This window comes from Mangifera indica, unplaced genomic scaffold (genome assembly GCF_011075055.1).
Source record: "Mangifera indica cultivar Alphonso unplaced genomic scaffold, CATAS_Mindica_2.1 Un_0033, whole genome shotgun sequence".
Lineage (NCBI taxonomy): Eukaryota > Viridiplantae > Streptophyta > Magnoliopsida > Sapindales > Anacardiaceae > Mangifera > Mangifera indica.
Genome location: NW_025401125.1, coordinates 97,515 through 112,627, shown reverse-complemented (window position 1 = coordinate 112,627; position 15,113 = coordinate 97,515). Strand labels below are relative to the sequence as shown.

The following is a 15,113-nucleotide window of genomic DNA, read 5'->3' as shown; positions in this document are numbered from 1 at the left end:
TTATATTGAAGCATTCGACCACAATTTAATTTTATTTTTATCAAATCACACATGGACACGATTGATACCTAAAATTGAACTCATTGTAATAATACCAAAAAGGATTTAAGAAACATAAGAAAAAAATAATCTATTATTGGCAAGGCATCTAAATATGAGTATCGATATTTTATTATATATGATATGTATGAAAGATATGATACGATATAGATAAAAAACGATATGATAAATATAATATATTAAATTAATATGAGATGATAAGTATTATTGATACATTGTGATATACTTTTAAAAAAAAAAATTTAATGCAGTGGGATAAAATGAGAAATTTTAAATTTTTAGAGATATTTATGATATTTTTTAAAATGATATTGTCTCAATTAAATTTTTTACTATTTTATGAATATTTTATTATTTTATTTTTTAAAAACGTATCATATAATATGATAAGATATGTAATATAAAAAATTATATTTTTAATATACAATAAGATATATGATTTAACTATGAGGTAACTTAACACTATAAAACTGAATACACTATAAGATAAAAAAATTGAAAGTAGGTCCAGGTCAAAATAAGATGAAATTAAAAGGAGAAAACATGCCATTATTATTCTCAAAATTTCTCTCAAATTATTTATAGTAAATTATGAAATAAAGTGTGAGTGGTAATATATTAAAAGTTTGATGAACTTATGAAATAAATAAAAAAATAAATATTTTTATTTGAAAGTTCACAGATGTGTATTCCCTTAGAAGATATTTATTTTATTATTACAATTTATTCATAATATTTTATAAATAATAAGATTATGTACACATATCTTTAAATATATAATTTAGATATATAAAAAATATGTTATTATATAATTAAATAATTTTAAATAAAATATAAAATTATAAATAATTATATGAAAAAATATATATTTATATTATTATTATTTTTTTAATAAAATTGATCCAATAATATCGATAAAAAGAAAAGATAAAAAATTAATCGATGATAACTTCAAGATTGTTTTGTACCTTTCTAGAAACTTACCTCGTGCTGGCATTAATTTTTTTTTTTAATTCACAAGCGTCCATTTAATTTTTAACCTTAGGAAGAGGTCCACTTGCAAGAAGACTATTTCATGTTTCTCCTCCAACACGCCTAGGTAACCTTCCAGGAACCTGAAGTTTACATGTTGATCTATTCATCAAGCTTACCCTTGATCCTTTTTATCATAGCCAGTCCAAAGATTTGGGCTGCTTTGTTTTTATCGCCAAGACTCTTACCAAGTCTTTGTCTTCGTTCAACAATGTCAGCCAACTGATGTTTACATGTATCATTCAATTTACAAAAAGAATAAAAAAGTAAAAAACAAGTTTCAAAAACAGTTGCATTTGACCATGTCAAGTGGCCATTCTTGTTTTTCACACCTGAACTTCGTCTGTATAAATAATAAGATTGAATGTTGATCTGCTGTTTGGTCCGCCCCAGAAAGGTTATGGCGATTTTCATGAGATTTGTGTTGCTATTACTAGTTTATTCTACTCTTACTCTTCTTGTTTCTGCACAGAATCAATCAGGTTAGCAAATCGTTTATCTGAATTTTGGATGTGTTGAAGTTTTATTTCTGTTTATGTAACTGGGAATTTAACTGCTCATATATTTCTGTCAGGATTCATCAGCTTGGACTGTGGGTTACCAGGGAATTCTCCAAACTATACTGAAACAACAACAGGCATAATTTATACTTCGGATGCTGACTATACAGACACTGGCTCTTCATACTCTGTGCCAGATGAATATACAATTAATATGCAACGACAGATGTGGCATGTCAGAAGTTTTCCTGAAGGGAAACGAAATTGCTACAGATTAAATCTTACCAGCGGTGGGAAATATTTAATAAGGGGAAGTTTCTTGTATGGAAACTATGATAGATTGAACAAACTGCCTCAATTTGATCTCTACGTGGGGCCTAATTTTTGGGAAACAGTCATAATATCAAATGCCTCTACTTCTATATTCCCGGAGATAATTCATGTTGTTGCTTCAAATTATTTGCATGTGTGTCTGGTGAATACTGGTTCCGGGACACCTTTTATTTCAGCACTAGAGTTAAGGCCTTTGAGAAGCACAGCTTATGTAACTCAGACTGGATCTCTGGAAAATTTTGTGCGATTGGATATGGGTTCAACATCGGGTAAAACAATCAGGTGAGGCTTTTTCTTAACCATAACTTTTATGCAAGAAAATAAAGAATGTTTATGTGCTTTGTGTGATTAATGAGCAATGTGCCAGGTATAAAGAAGATGTTTATGATCGTGTTTGGACCGCGTATTATTTCAATAAGTGGTCAAACTTGAGCACTTCGCTTACCGTTGATGCCAATGTTAGCAATGCTTACCAACCAGCACCGATTGTCATGGAAACTGCTGCCAAACCGACTAATGAGAGCATGCCCCTGAATTTCTACCTGGAACCAGATAATAATCCCAATTCCCAATTTTATGTTTACATGCATTTTGCTGAACTTGAAGAGCTGAAAGCAAATGAGACCAGACAATTCAACATTACTCTGAATGGAGAACTTTGGTATGGACCTTTTAGTCCAGATTACCTGAAAACGACCACCGTATTCTCTACAAAAGCCTTGACTGGTGGAACATACAACTTCTCAATCATCAGGACTAGAAATTCAACTCATCCGCCAATCATTAACGCCATTGAGGTTTACACAGTGGTAAAACTCCCGCAGTCGCAAACTGACCAACAAGATGGTATGTTCTTATCAATTTATGCCATTTAAGGCTAACCTGATGCCAGTTTCTTCAATGATTGTAGTTTTAGTTTCTAACTTATGTATCATGTGGCAACACATTAGTTGATGCAATTACAAATATCAAGTTGGTCTATGAATTGAAAAAAGATTGGGAAGGGGATCCTTGTGCTCCTCAGGCTTTCTTGTGGGAGGGCCTTAATTGCAGCTATGGTGGTACAGATGATCCACCAAGAATCACATCCTTGTAAGTTCATGCCTTATAGCTAGCTATTATAATATCTTTGCTTCTTAATTCCAATTCTCTAGAATTGACATTATTGAATTGCTTTCAGAAACTTATCTTCAAGTGGATTAACAGGGAACATAACTACTTACCTGTCAAATCTCACCATGATTACATCTTTGTAAGTGTAAAATATCTCACAGGTGTTAATAAGTTCTCAGAATAATTACAGAAAAAAATTGACTAACCATTGTCCATTGTTTTGTCAGGGACTTGTCAGACAATAATCTGCGAGGACCTGTCCCGGAATCTCTCGCTCAATTGACCTCCTTGAAATTCCTGTAAGTTACTTGAGATTAAAACTTAGTGTGCAAGTTTCTTGGCGAAAAAAGGAAAAAAGACAACCATTACTACATTTCCTTCTGCAGAAACTTAGAAAGGAACAATCTTTCTGGCTCAATTCCTGCCCAGCTGATTGAGAAAAGTAACAATAAATTACTAACATTAAGGTAAACTTCTTCTTGACTCCTTCAAATGATTGCTGATATTTAATTTTGCAAACTTACTGTGTTTGATAACAATTTAAATGCTTAAGCTATCATTAATGCTGAAAATCCTCTGTTTTATTTCTTAAACATTAAAAGTCTTTGCCCAGAAGAAGCAACTCTATATGTATTTGTAACAGAAGATTATATAATAAATTACTGTTAGATAACTCTTTATGCTACAGATTTTCTTACAAGCTTCTATTGTCTCAATTCTAGACTAGAGGGAAATCCAGAACTTTGTCACGCAGTTTCATGTGAAAAGACAAAGGAAAAGAACAACATAGTTATTCCAGTGGCAACATCTGCGGCTGTAGCTTTCATCCTCTTAGCTGCATTAATTAGCTGGTGGAGCTTTAAAAGAAGAAAGCACAAAGGTTTGCACCGCATTATTTCAAATATTACTGACAGTTTGAAGAGATGCATTACTTGGATAAATTCTTATTGTGCTATATTATAATTGAACAGGTAAGAGAGTGGACACCAGATCCATCTCCTCATTTGAGTCGTTTGAAGGAAACAATCGGCAATTCTCTTACTCTGATGTCCTGAAAATGACTAACAACTTTGAAAGGGTTCTTGGGAAGGGAGGATTTGGAACAGTTTACCACGGTTACATAGATAATGATATTCAAGTAGCTGTAAAGATGCTCTCTCCATCATCTGTGCAAGGGTATAAGCAGTTTCAAGCAGAGGTATGCATTACAAATTTCAATATAAAAGTGATAAAACAGGACATGAAGTTCTCTTTAATGACAAGAAAATTTTCTTAATTGCAGGTCAAGCTTCTTTTGAGAGTTCACCACAGAAACTTAACAACTCTTGTGGGGTATTGTGAGGAGGACACCAACATGGCACTCATCTATGAGTTCATGGCTAATGGGAACTTGGAAGAGCATCTATCAGGTATAAATCTTCTTGAATTCTTCTATTGTATATACACATGCTTGCATACAAGCTTTAATGTTTGTCTCATCAAATTTTCTTTTTGAAACAATGAAGTCATACAATTTATATTTCTGGAACTGGAAATTATAACCACATTATTCAAGATTGCTGAATACTTAATCATACCATATTGTGCATTAAGGTCTAAACAGTTTCTGTGTGAATGCAGATAGTAGCAAAGATGTCTTAAATTGGGAAAAGAGACTTCAAATAGCGGTCGAAGCAGCTCAAGGTTAGCTAGCAGAACGTTGCAAGATGATTTTTTAAAATCTTTTATTACACAAGATAATAGTCATTTTAGAAGCAGTCTTTTAATGCAGGCTTCAAGTAAATTAAACTTCATTGAGTTTTGAATGCAGGATTGGAGTATTTGCACCACGGGTGTAAACCACCAATTGTCCACAGAGATGTGAAGTGTACTAACATCTTATTAAACGATAAATTTGAAGGGAAACTGGCTGATTTTGGGCTTTCCAGGACTTTTCCTGTTGAGGGTGTCTCTCATGTTTCAACTATTATTGCTGGAACCCCTGGATACCTTGATCCTGAGTAAGTGGTTTTGCCCAGTTTTACTTAAAACTTCTTTCATGAGTGAAAACAAGAACAGATATACTTGTACACAGATCAATTATACTTTTTTTGGCTTGCAGGTACTATATATCTAATAGGTTAACGGAAAAGAGTGATGTGTATAGTTTTGGGGTTGTTCTCCTAGAGATAATAACAGGCCGGCCTGTGATTTCAAAAACACTTGAAAATGACAATGTTCACATAAGTCATTGGATTAGCTTTATGCTTGCCAAGGGAGATATCAGAAGTACTGTTGATCCAAGGTTAAAGGGAGATTTTGACATTAACTCTGTGTGGAAAGCTGTGGAAATAGCAATGACTTGTGTATCTTCAACTTCTGTTAGAAGACCTACAATGAATGCTGTAGTGATGGAGGTAAAGGAGTGTTTAGCAATGGAGACAGCCCGAAAAAGGAAGGACTCTAGCGACCTCGAATCAAATGATTATGCTGAAACGATGACTTTGAATATCAATGCAGAATTCTCTCCCTTAGCAAGGTAGCCATTCTGCCAGCTGATAGTGTTTATATTAGGACTTCATAAGCAATATAGAAAGAAATAATTTAAGACTTTTAGCCAGAGATGGCTTTAACACTGTTTGTTTGTAAACTCATTGTGAATATGGATTTTATTATTTCATAAAGCTTAGAGAAGACAAATATATGTCAATTGTAACTGAATTAGCGTAATTCATCTTGACCACACTTTTTACTTTTGTTTTGCCAAGTACTACACTAATTTGGACAAGTCCTGTCACCATCTTAAGCTGGTTTGATTTTTTCTTGCAATTACTGCGTTTGCAGAGCCATTTCATGGTATGATGCTGGAGGTTAGATACAGGGATGTTTCAATATTATTTGGCAGTCAGTCACACCCAATTGATTTAACCGAAAAAATAAATTATTTGAAAAACTAATTTAGATACTGACTTGAAAATATAGAATAATCAATTTTTTGAATTGGTTACGAGTGTGAATATACTTTTTTAAAACAATTAATTGAATTAAACCAGTTTTAAAAAATTTTAATAAAATATCAAGTTTATTTTTTAAAAAATAATAAAATAAGATAATTTTTTAACATTTGATTTAAAATTAATTAACAAAAAATTTAATAATAAAATTATGTGCACAATTTATGTGCATAATTTTATATATAACTAAAACATATTACTATGTGTTAAATGTTATTTTATTTTTAATTTTAATCTATTTAATTATATAATGATATATTATTAATTAATTATGTATAAAATTATATATATTATTGGTTAATAAATTTAATCTGACTAATTAATAGCTTTGATTTAAAATTGGTTAATAAATGAAGTGATTTGATTTTAAAATAAATTTTATCATACCTTTTTTTTTTTTTTTCCTTAGACAGAAACGTGCATTTTGGGTTATTAAAGTTCCGTCAAACTTTTTCGATGTTTTAAGTAAACCGCTGGTTGTGGGTCACATTTTTTTGATGTTTTAAGTAAACCACCAGTCATTTTCTTTCCTTCCTTCTTTCACACACGAATTCAATAACACGCTGTAAAAATTTCATCCTGCTGTGAGTTTTAGTGGTGAAACCTTCACCTTTTGAATCTTACACAATTGAAGGCATAATAAATAGTTTTACAGAGATTCAAATCTAAAATCTTAATTTTTACTTTAAATATAATTTGGATATTGTGTCAAAATCATGTATGTCTTTTTTTTTTTTACTTGAAAATCTTAATGCTCATTTTGAATATAACTTAGATAATTTGAAGAAATTAAAAAATAATAATAATCATCAATGAGACATAATGACAAATAACTTATATAAATTAACTAACTAAAATATACATATATTTATAGTATTCAATTAAAAATAAGAAAATAAATAAATAAAAATATTAAAAATGTATAAATAACCTTTTGTTTTATAAATCCAATTTTATAATAAAAATATTGTTTACGAAACAGAACAATAAAACAACAAAATTATAATTTTTTATTTTGAAAATAAACCTTAACAAATAAGATTGGAAATTTGGAGATGGTGAGTGAAAGATTTTAGAAAAATTATAATGCATCCGTTTGATATGCATTATATATTAAATTAAATTAAATTAAAAAAAAAAAGAAATAAGAACTTTTTAAAAATTCAAGGTGGGCCGGCCTTGTCTACCCATTTTCAAAATTTTTTAATTTTGAGGCTTACCCTGACACTATGACAGATCCGCCCAATCTCCCATGCAAATCAAAGTTGACATTTGACTATTCCTTCATACGAAGTGCGGCCTTTTTTTCAAACATTTCTTGTATAATTGGGTAGTAGAAGGAACAAAAAAGTAGCAATGGAGATGTTTAAACATTTTTTGTTTGGGTTCTTGTGCATGGTTGCTCTTACAATGCAGCTGGTTCATGGTCAGAGTCAATCAGGTTTCAATAAACAATTTTTAAGTATTAATTTCCATTTACTAACTGTTTTGATATACCAAGGATCTCTCTCTGTCTAACCATATTTTTTATTCCCAGGCTTTATAAGCATAGATTGTGGAATATCAGAAAACTCTGGCTATACTGATAAGCTGACAGGCCTAAATTATACTTCTGATGCAACATTCATAGAGACTGGTGTAAGCAAAAATATATCACCAGAATACATCAGTATCATCCTGGAACAACAATTCTTGAATGTTAGAAGCTTCCCAGAAGGTGTAAAAAATTGTTACACCCTGAAACCATTACACGGAAATCTGAAGTTTTTGATTAGAGCAAGATTCATGTATGGCAATTATGATGGCCAGGGGCAAATACCAAGCTTTGATCTACTTCTTGAAGCTGATGTGTGGGATTCAGTGGAATTGCAAGATGCATCCACTATTGTTATAAAGGAGATCATTCATATCCCCAAGAAAAATTATGTATATGCCTGCCTTGTGAACACAGGCTCCGGAACACCATTCATTTCAGCATTAGAATTAAGGCCTGTGACTAATTCCAGTTACCAAACTGAATCAGGATCACTGCTACTCTCTTGGCGGTGGGATGTTGGTTCAACAGACAAGGGGACATCCAGGTGAGTCATTTTATCTTATCAAAATTTTGTGAGTAAATTTTTGAGTTCTTAGTAAATCAGTGTGATGCAGATACAGAGATGACCCTTTTGATCGCATATGGACACCCTACAACAGCAACAGCTGGGTAATGATAAGCAGTTCCCAGCCTATCGATTCCAGTGAGAGCAGATATAGGCCACCATCTGCTGTCATGAGGACTGCAGTGGTACCAGCAAATATAAGCAATTCCTTGCAGTTCAGTTGGGACCGCTCAAATAACATATCGGGATTTTATGTTTATTTCTACTTTGCTGATGTTCAAGAGAATCGACGCAATCAGACTAGAGAACAGGCCATCTACTTAAATGGAAAGCTCTGGAACAACCCTTACGCTTTTGTTTACAACTTAAACGCAAATACCACTTACAGTACAAAAGCCATAGAAGCAGAAACGATTGATTTCTAAATCAACAAAACTGAAAATTCATCCTTACCACCCATCCTTAACGCTTTTGAGGTATATACAGTAAAGGAATTCTCTCAATTCCTAACAAACCAACAGGATGGTATGTTCTTTTTTTTTTTTGTAAGTTGTAGATGATTTAACTCTTCTTTAGTCCGCCTCGATTTAACTCTTCTATGTATATGCATATTTGCAACCATTAGTTGATGTTGTCATGAATATCAAGTCAATGTATGAATTGAGAAGGATTTGGCAAGGAGATCCATGTGGCCTAAATATTATATGTGGCAAGGTATTAATTGCAGCTATGATGATTATAATCCCCCCAAGATTAAATCCCTGTGAGTCTTCACTTTAAAGCCATCATCGCAGTTTCAATTTTCTTAAGTTTGATCCAGAATCCATTTTCTTTTATAACAAAATGATTCTTCATGCAACCTGGAACTTATCATCTAGTGGAATATCTAGGGAGATATTTCCTCACATATCCCGTCTCATATCGATAAAATCTCTGTAAACATCTCAATCCTAATAAACCTGTAAGAGCTCTTAAATTGTTAATGATAGAAAATAAATCAATCTGATATTTTCAATTACCTTTCAGGGACTTGTTGAATAACAACTTGATTGAACCAATGCCTGAATTTCTATCACAACTAAGTTTATTGGTTGAAATATATATATATGGATTATGTTTACCATTCACTTGCAGAAACTTAAGTGGAAATAAACTCAAAGGTTCAATTCCAGCCGCCCTCATGGACAGAAAACAGAATGGTTTGCTATCACTAAGGTTTGCTTTCAGTTCAAAGCTATTGCTAGATCAATTGATTAAAATTCTTATGAGTATTGTGAAAACCAAAAAACTGTTAGTAAAAGTGGTAATTATAAATCAATAATTTTGTACTTATTTCTAACAAAAACTCTCCATAAGGAGCATACTGCTGCTAAATTATAGATCTCTTGACTACTTGTAGCAATCAGCATTACATATTGCTGTCATTCAAGTATTATGTTAATGATTCCCATTTATTCCAGTATGGAAGGAAATTCAGATCTTTGTTCCGAAGCTCCCTGCAAAGGCAGACATAAAAACAAACTTACTGTTCCAGTAGCAGTTGTTCCAGTAGTAGCACTAGTAGTTTCAATTTGTGTCATTCTAACTGCAATGTCTATTTAATGGAACTTTAAATCAAGAAAACAAGGTAAAAATTATGGCACAAGAAATTATTAAAAGTTTTTCAACATCCACTCAACTCATGCTTATTGAAGTTGATACTCTTATCCAGTTGGGAAGAAGAATGAATCATTGGAGTCAAAAACTCCAGGGTATGAATACTCTGATTTAGTGAGATTTACAAATAACTTTGAGAAGGCTATTGGAAAAGGTGGATTCGGAGCAGTTTACCATGGATACATTGATGACGCTCAAGTAGCTGTGAAGATGCTGTCTCCATCATCAGTTCAAGGATACAAGGAATTTAAAGCCGAGGTGTATCAACTATTTTACTAAAAACTTTAAACTTCCTCATACATGACTGACTATGTCTATTGTTTTACAGATTGAGCTTCTTATGAGAGTTCACCATAAGAACTTGACAACACTAGTTGGATATTGCGATGAGCCCACAAACATGGGATTGATCTATGAGTTCATGGCTAATGGAACTTACAATCACATCTTTTAGGTTTGTTTTGCCCATTCAATAAGATGTTTATGAGGTTTCATATGCTTACAATTTTTTTATGAATACAGAAAATGTTGCAGACACCTTGAGCTGGGAAGGGAGACTTCGAATAGCAACAGAGGCAGCACAACACAAGGTTACAAATGCTTCGATTTGCAATATTTTATTTTCAACATTTTGCACCTTGTTTTCTATCTAAGAAGTGAACTAGTGTACATTGATTTAAAACGTTGGATTGGAGTACCTCCACAGTGGTTGTAAGCCACCCATAGTCCACAGAGATGTGAAATCCACAAACATCTTATTGAATGAAAGATTCCAGGCCAAATTATCTGATTTTGGTTTTTCCAGAATTTTTTCAGTTGAAAGTGGAACTCATGTGTCAACAGTTGTTGCTGGCACCCCTGGATACCTTGACCCTGAGTAAGTACAAATGTGATTGATATACTATTCACAACCATTGTATGGAGGAACGTTATATCTTCAAAACTAAACTAAGCTGAGGTTATTTATTTTGTCCCAATAGGTATTATACATCAAATAGGTTAACAAAAAAAAAGTGATGTGTATAGTTTTGGGATGGTTCTCTTGGAGATAATCATAGGCAAACTTGTCATTGATACTCTTAACCTTGAGAGGACTCAGTAAGTCAGCGGGTAAGTTTCATGCTTGCCAAGGGAGATATTGCAAATATTGTTGATCCAAGACTGAATGGAGATTTTGAAACCAACTCTGTTTGGAAAGCTGTGGAAATGGCAACGACTTGTGTTTCTACAACTTCTGCTAAAAGACCAACCATGAGTCAGTACTAATGGAACTGCATGAGGCTTTAGAAATGGAGATAGCCCGTAAGAAGATGGGCAAGGATGCTGAATCAAAAGATTCTATGTTATCAATGGATTTGAATCTCGATACTGAAACATCTCCTATATTAAGGAAGCACTTTACAAAAATGTAACCCACTTAAACCATGCATAAATCGATGTTTCTTCATGTTCCAGGTCTTGGAATAACCTTCTTGTGTGCTTCAAGAAAATTAAAAGAACAGAGCTGCTGCAGGTATTGAAGCAGAAAATAGAAGAATACAGCATTATTAGGTGTTTGACAGACATATTTATGCATAAGCAGGGCTGCGTATATGAATATATACTTAAATTTTGTTCATGTTAAACAATGTATGGACATGTGTTTCCTTCTCCAAATTTCTAGATCTCTTACCTGTAGGAAGAAGAATAGCTTTAAACCCTAATGAAACAAGTTTTGGTTTAGAAATAACACTTGTTCTGGCATGACATGACTCATGATTCAGAGATCAAGTAGGAATTGAGTTAACTCAATTGCTTAATTATTGTTCAAGAATGAAGTTGGAAGCTCTAAGTAAGTAGGCACGTTCATTAAATTATGGAAGCTCTAAAATTTGTTATTGGCATTCATAGGGATTGATACGAACAAACCAAGTTCGAATACTATCTAACTCAAATTTGGTTCGAATAAAAAATTATTTGATTTGAGTTTATTAAATCAAAATTGAGGGTGATTCGAGTTCGATTTGAATGAAAAAGGTTTGACTCAAGTTTGGTTTGTATTTATGGTTCAAATTCGTGACTCAGATTTGTGGTTTGAGTTTGTGACTCATCGACAAAATAACGTCGTTTTATCAAATAATAGACAAAACGATGTTATTTTGTAAATGAGTTATAAACTCAAATTACAAATCCAAACCATAGATTAAAATTATAAATTCAAATCGAACTAACACTATGAATTCAAATTATAGATTCAAGTTATAAATTAGAGTCGAACACCCCTTGCTTCAAATTTGACTCGATTGAAAAAATGAATTAACTTTTTATATTTGAACTTGGTTTAAATTCAAATTAAATGAATTCAAGTTAAGTCAAACTAACTTTTAAAACCAAATTAACTTAATTTAGATGCAATCTTAATTAACAAATCTGTAAAAAGTAGACGTGATGTAAAAGTTGAAAAGGAAAAAAAAGAATGGTCTAATATACAATAGACTTTTCCATATATATATATGCAATTGTCTTTAGATGTGATGCTAACATTTCTGATTCAATTCAAAGCACATGTTATTTAGTCAATAAAAAATGGCATTGTTTCTTAAGCAAAATAGAAGGAAATAATTTTAAAATGGCATTTTTTTTAGATATAGGGGTGATTGAATATTATTTGAAACTCAAATCAAACTGAATTGATTAAACCAAAAAATAAGTTATTTGAAATACTAGCTTAGATATCAACCAGTTTTTTTAATTAATTATTCTTGTTGGGTTATTAAAGTTCCGTCAAGGCGCTATTAGGGTCACCGGTCGTTTTCTTTCTTTCTTTCACAGACGAATTCATTTTTAACACTTTTGTAGAAATTTCAACCACAACGTACTATGAGGTTTAAGGGTGAAACATGTAAAAAATTCTACCTATAAATAATCTGTTGATTAAATATCTTTTACTATAAAATTTGAATTGTATTATGTATCAAAAATATAATTTTTCATATTATATATTATGTATTATATCATATCCTATTATATATTTTTTTAAATAAAATAATAAAAATTCTAAAAATTAAGTTAAAATTCTTTTATATTTTTTATTTTGTTTCCACTTCAATTTAATATTACCAATCTTTTTATAACATAAATGAAAGGCTAAGATCATCTAATCAAATTGTTATCAGTTTAGTCATGAAAGAACATAGATTAAGAATTATAACTAAATTTTATCATGCAAAATAAATAAATAATATATAGTTATTTTGACTACTTTAATAAAAACTGTCAACTTCATCATATATGATTGACTAACTATGTCTATTGTTTTACAGATTGAGCTTCTTATGAGAGTTCACTATAAGAACTTGACAACACTTGTTGGATATTGCGATGAGCCCACAAACATGGGATTGATCTATGAGTTCATGGCTAATGGAAACTTACAGTCACATCTTTTAGGTTTGTTTAGCTCATCAATAAAGATTTTTTTTATGAAGTTTCAAGTGCTTATACCGAGTTCAGAAACTTTTTAGTTGCACTATCAGTTGTGTGACACTCCTAAAAGAATCACACATTATCAAAATATAAGAGATATTAGGTTTGTACGTGCATCTCACATCGTTTGGATATAATAAGATAAAACTGGTTAAATAACTTGTAAGTTTTTTAAGCTATTAAGATGTTTTTTGGGTTGTAAAATTCAAAAGTAAATTATGATATTGTAGATAATATCTTGACAGTGGAGACAATATCATTGATTAATAAAAAAATATAGTCCTTACAATTTTTTTATGAATACAGAAAATGATGCAGACACCTTGAGCTGGGAAGGGAGACTTCGAATAGCAACAGAGGCCGCACAAGGTTACAAATACTTTGATTTGCAATATTCTCTTTTCAACATTCTGCAGTTTGGTTTCTATCTAAGTGAACTAGTGTACATTGCTTTAAAATTGCAGGATTGGAGTACCTCCACAATGGTTGTAAGCCACCCATTGTCCACAGAGATGTGAAGACCACAAACATTTTATTGAATGAAAGATTCCAGGCCAAATTATCTGATTTTGGTCTTTCCAGAATTTTTTCAGTTGAAAGTGGAACTCATGTGTCAACAGTTGTTGCTGGCACCCCTGGATACCTTGACCCTGAGTAAGTACAAATGTGATTGTTATACTATTCACAACAATTGTATAGAGGAAATGTGACACCTCTATGCTATCACACATTGACAAAACACAAAAGACATGTTAGACATGTACGTATATTCCACATTGTTTGGGAATACTAAGATATGACTAATTAAATAGTTGTGAGCTCTTTAACCTGTTAAGATATATTTTAGGTTAAAAAAAACTGAGATTATTTATTTTGTCCCTACAGATACTATATATCAAACAGGTTAACAGAAAAAAGTGATGCATATAGTTTTTGGGTGGTTCTCTTGGAAATAATCACAGGCAAACCTGTCATTGATACTCTTGACCCTGAGAGGACTCATGTAAGTCAGTGGGTAAGTTTCATGCTTGCCAAGGTAGATATTGCGAATATTGTTGATCCAAGATTAAATGGGGATTTTGAAACCAACTCTGTTTGGAAGGCTGTGGAAATAGCAATGACTTGTGTTTCTACAACTTCTGCTAAAAGACCAACCATGAATCAGGTAGTAATGGAACTGCATGAGTCTTTGGAAATGGAGGTAGCCCGTAAGAAGATGGGCAAGGATGCTGAATCAAAAGATTCTACGTTGTCGATGAATTTGAATCTCGACACTGAAATATTTCCTATATTAAGGTAATACTTTACAAAATGTATCCCACTTAACCAAGAAGCAGGTCTGTGTTTCTTCATGTTCCAGGTCTTGGAATAACCTTCCTGTGTAAGGAAGTTAAAGAACAGAGCTGCTGCAACTGTTGAAGCAGAAAAAAGAAGAAAACGGCATTATTTGGTGTTTGACAGACATATTCATACATAAGCAGGGCTACATGTATGAATATAAACTGAAATTTTCTTCATATGAAACAAATAAGTATGTTTGTTTAAGTGATGATCAATTCAACAATATAATTAGGTCCTGTTAAAGGACATAATACTCTTTTGCTTAATTCTTAATTTTGATTTTTTTTTTTAATTTGAATATTTTAACATTAAGATAAGGGAAAAACATTTTGGGAGCAATGCGGGCTGGGGCAAATAAGAGCAGAGACCCCTAAACCTGAGCTTAAATAAACATCCAATAGGCGTAAATGGGTTTTAGAGTAATTGAGAATCTATTATTGATCTAAACTTGAGACTTTTTCATTAGAAAAACTTAAATCCGCCACTTCTCTTCCTGACTCAATCCAAAACTGGAGTCA

The 15,113-nt window shown here is 32.0% G+C and overlaps 1 protein-coding gene and 1 pseudogene across 1 annotated transcript; both read left to right on the top strand.

Annotated features, from left to right (window-relative positions):
* Positions 1–1,337: 1,337 nt before the first annotated feature.
* On the top strand, positions 1,338–5,769 carry LOC123206360 (LRR receptor-like serine/threonine-protein kinase IOS1). Its single transcript, XM_044623539.1, has 13 exons — positions 1,338–1,574; positions 1,667–2,207; positions 2,293–2,771; positions 2,876–3,017; positions 3,106–3,177; positions 3,266–3,337; positions 3,425–3,505; positions 3,761–3,918; positions 4,010–4,236; positions 4,321–4,447; positions 4,659–4,721; positions 4,849–5,038; positions 5,140–5,769. Exons 1-13 carry the CDS (start codon positions 1,457–1,459, stop codon positions 5,558–5,560), a joined length of 2,691 nt encoding a protein of 896 aa, XP_044479474.1. The 5' UTR covers positions 1,338–1,456; the 3' UTR covers positions 5,561–5,769.
* Positions 5,770–7,387: 1,618 nt separating this feature from the next.
* On the top strand, positions 7,388–14,834 carry LOC123206355 (annotated as a pseudogene).
* The last annotated feature ends 279 nt before the right edge of the window (positions 14,835–15,113 follow it).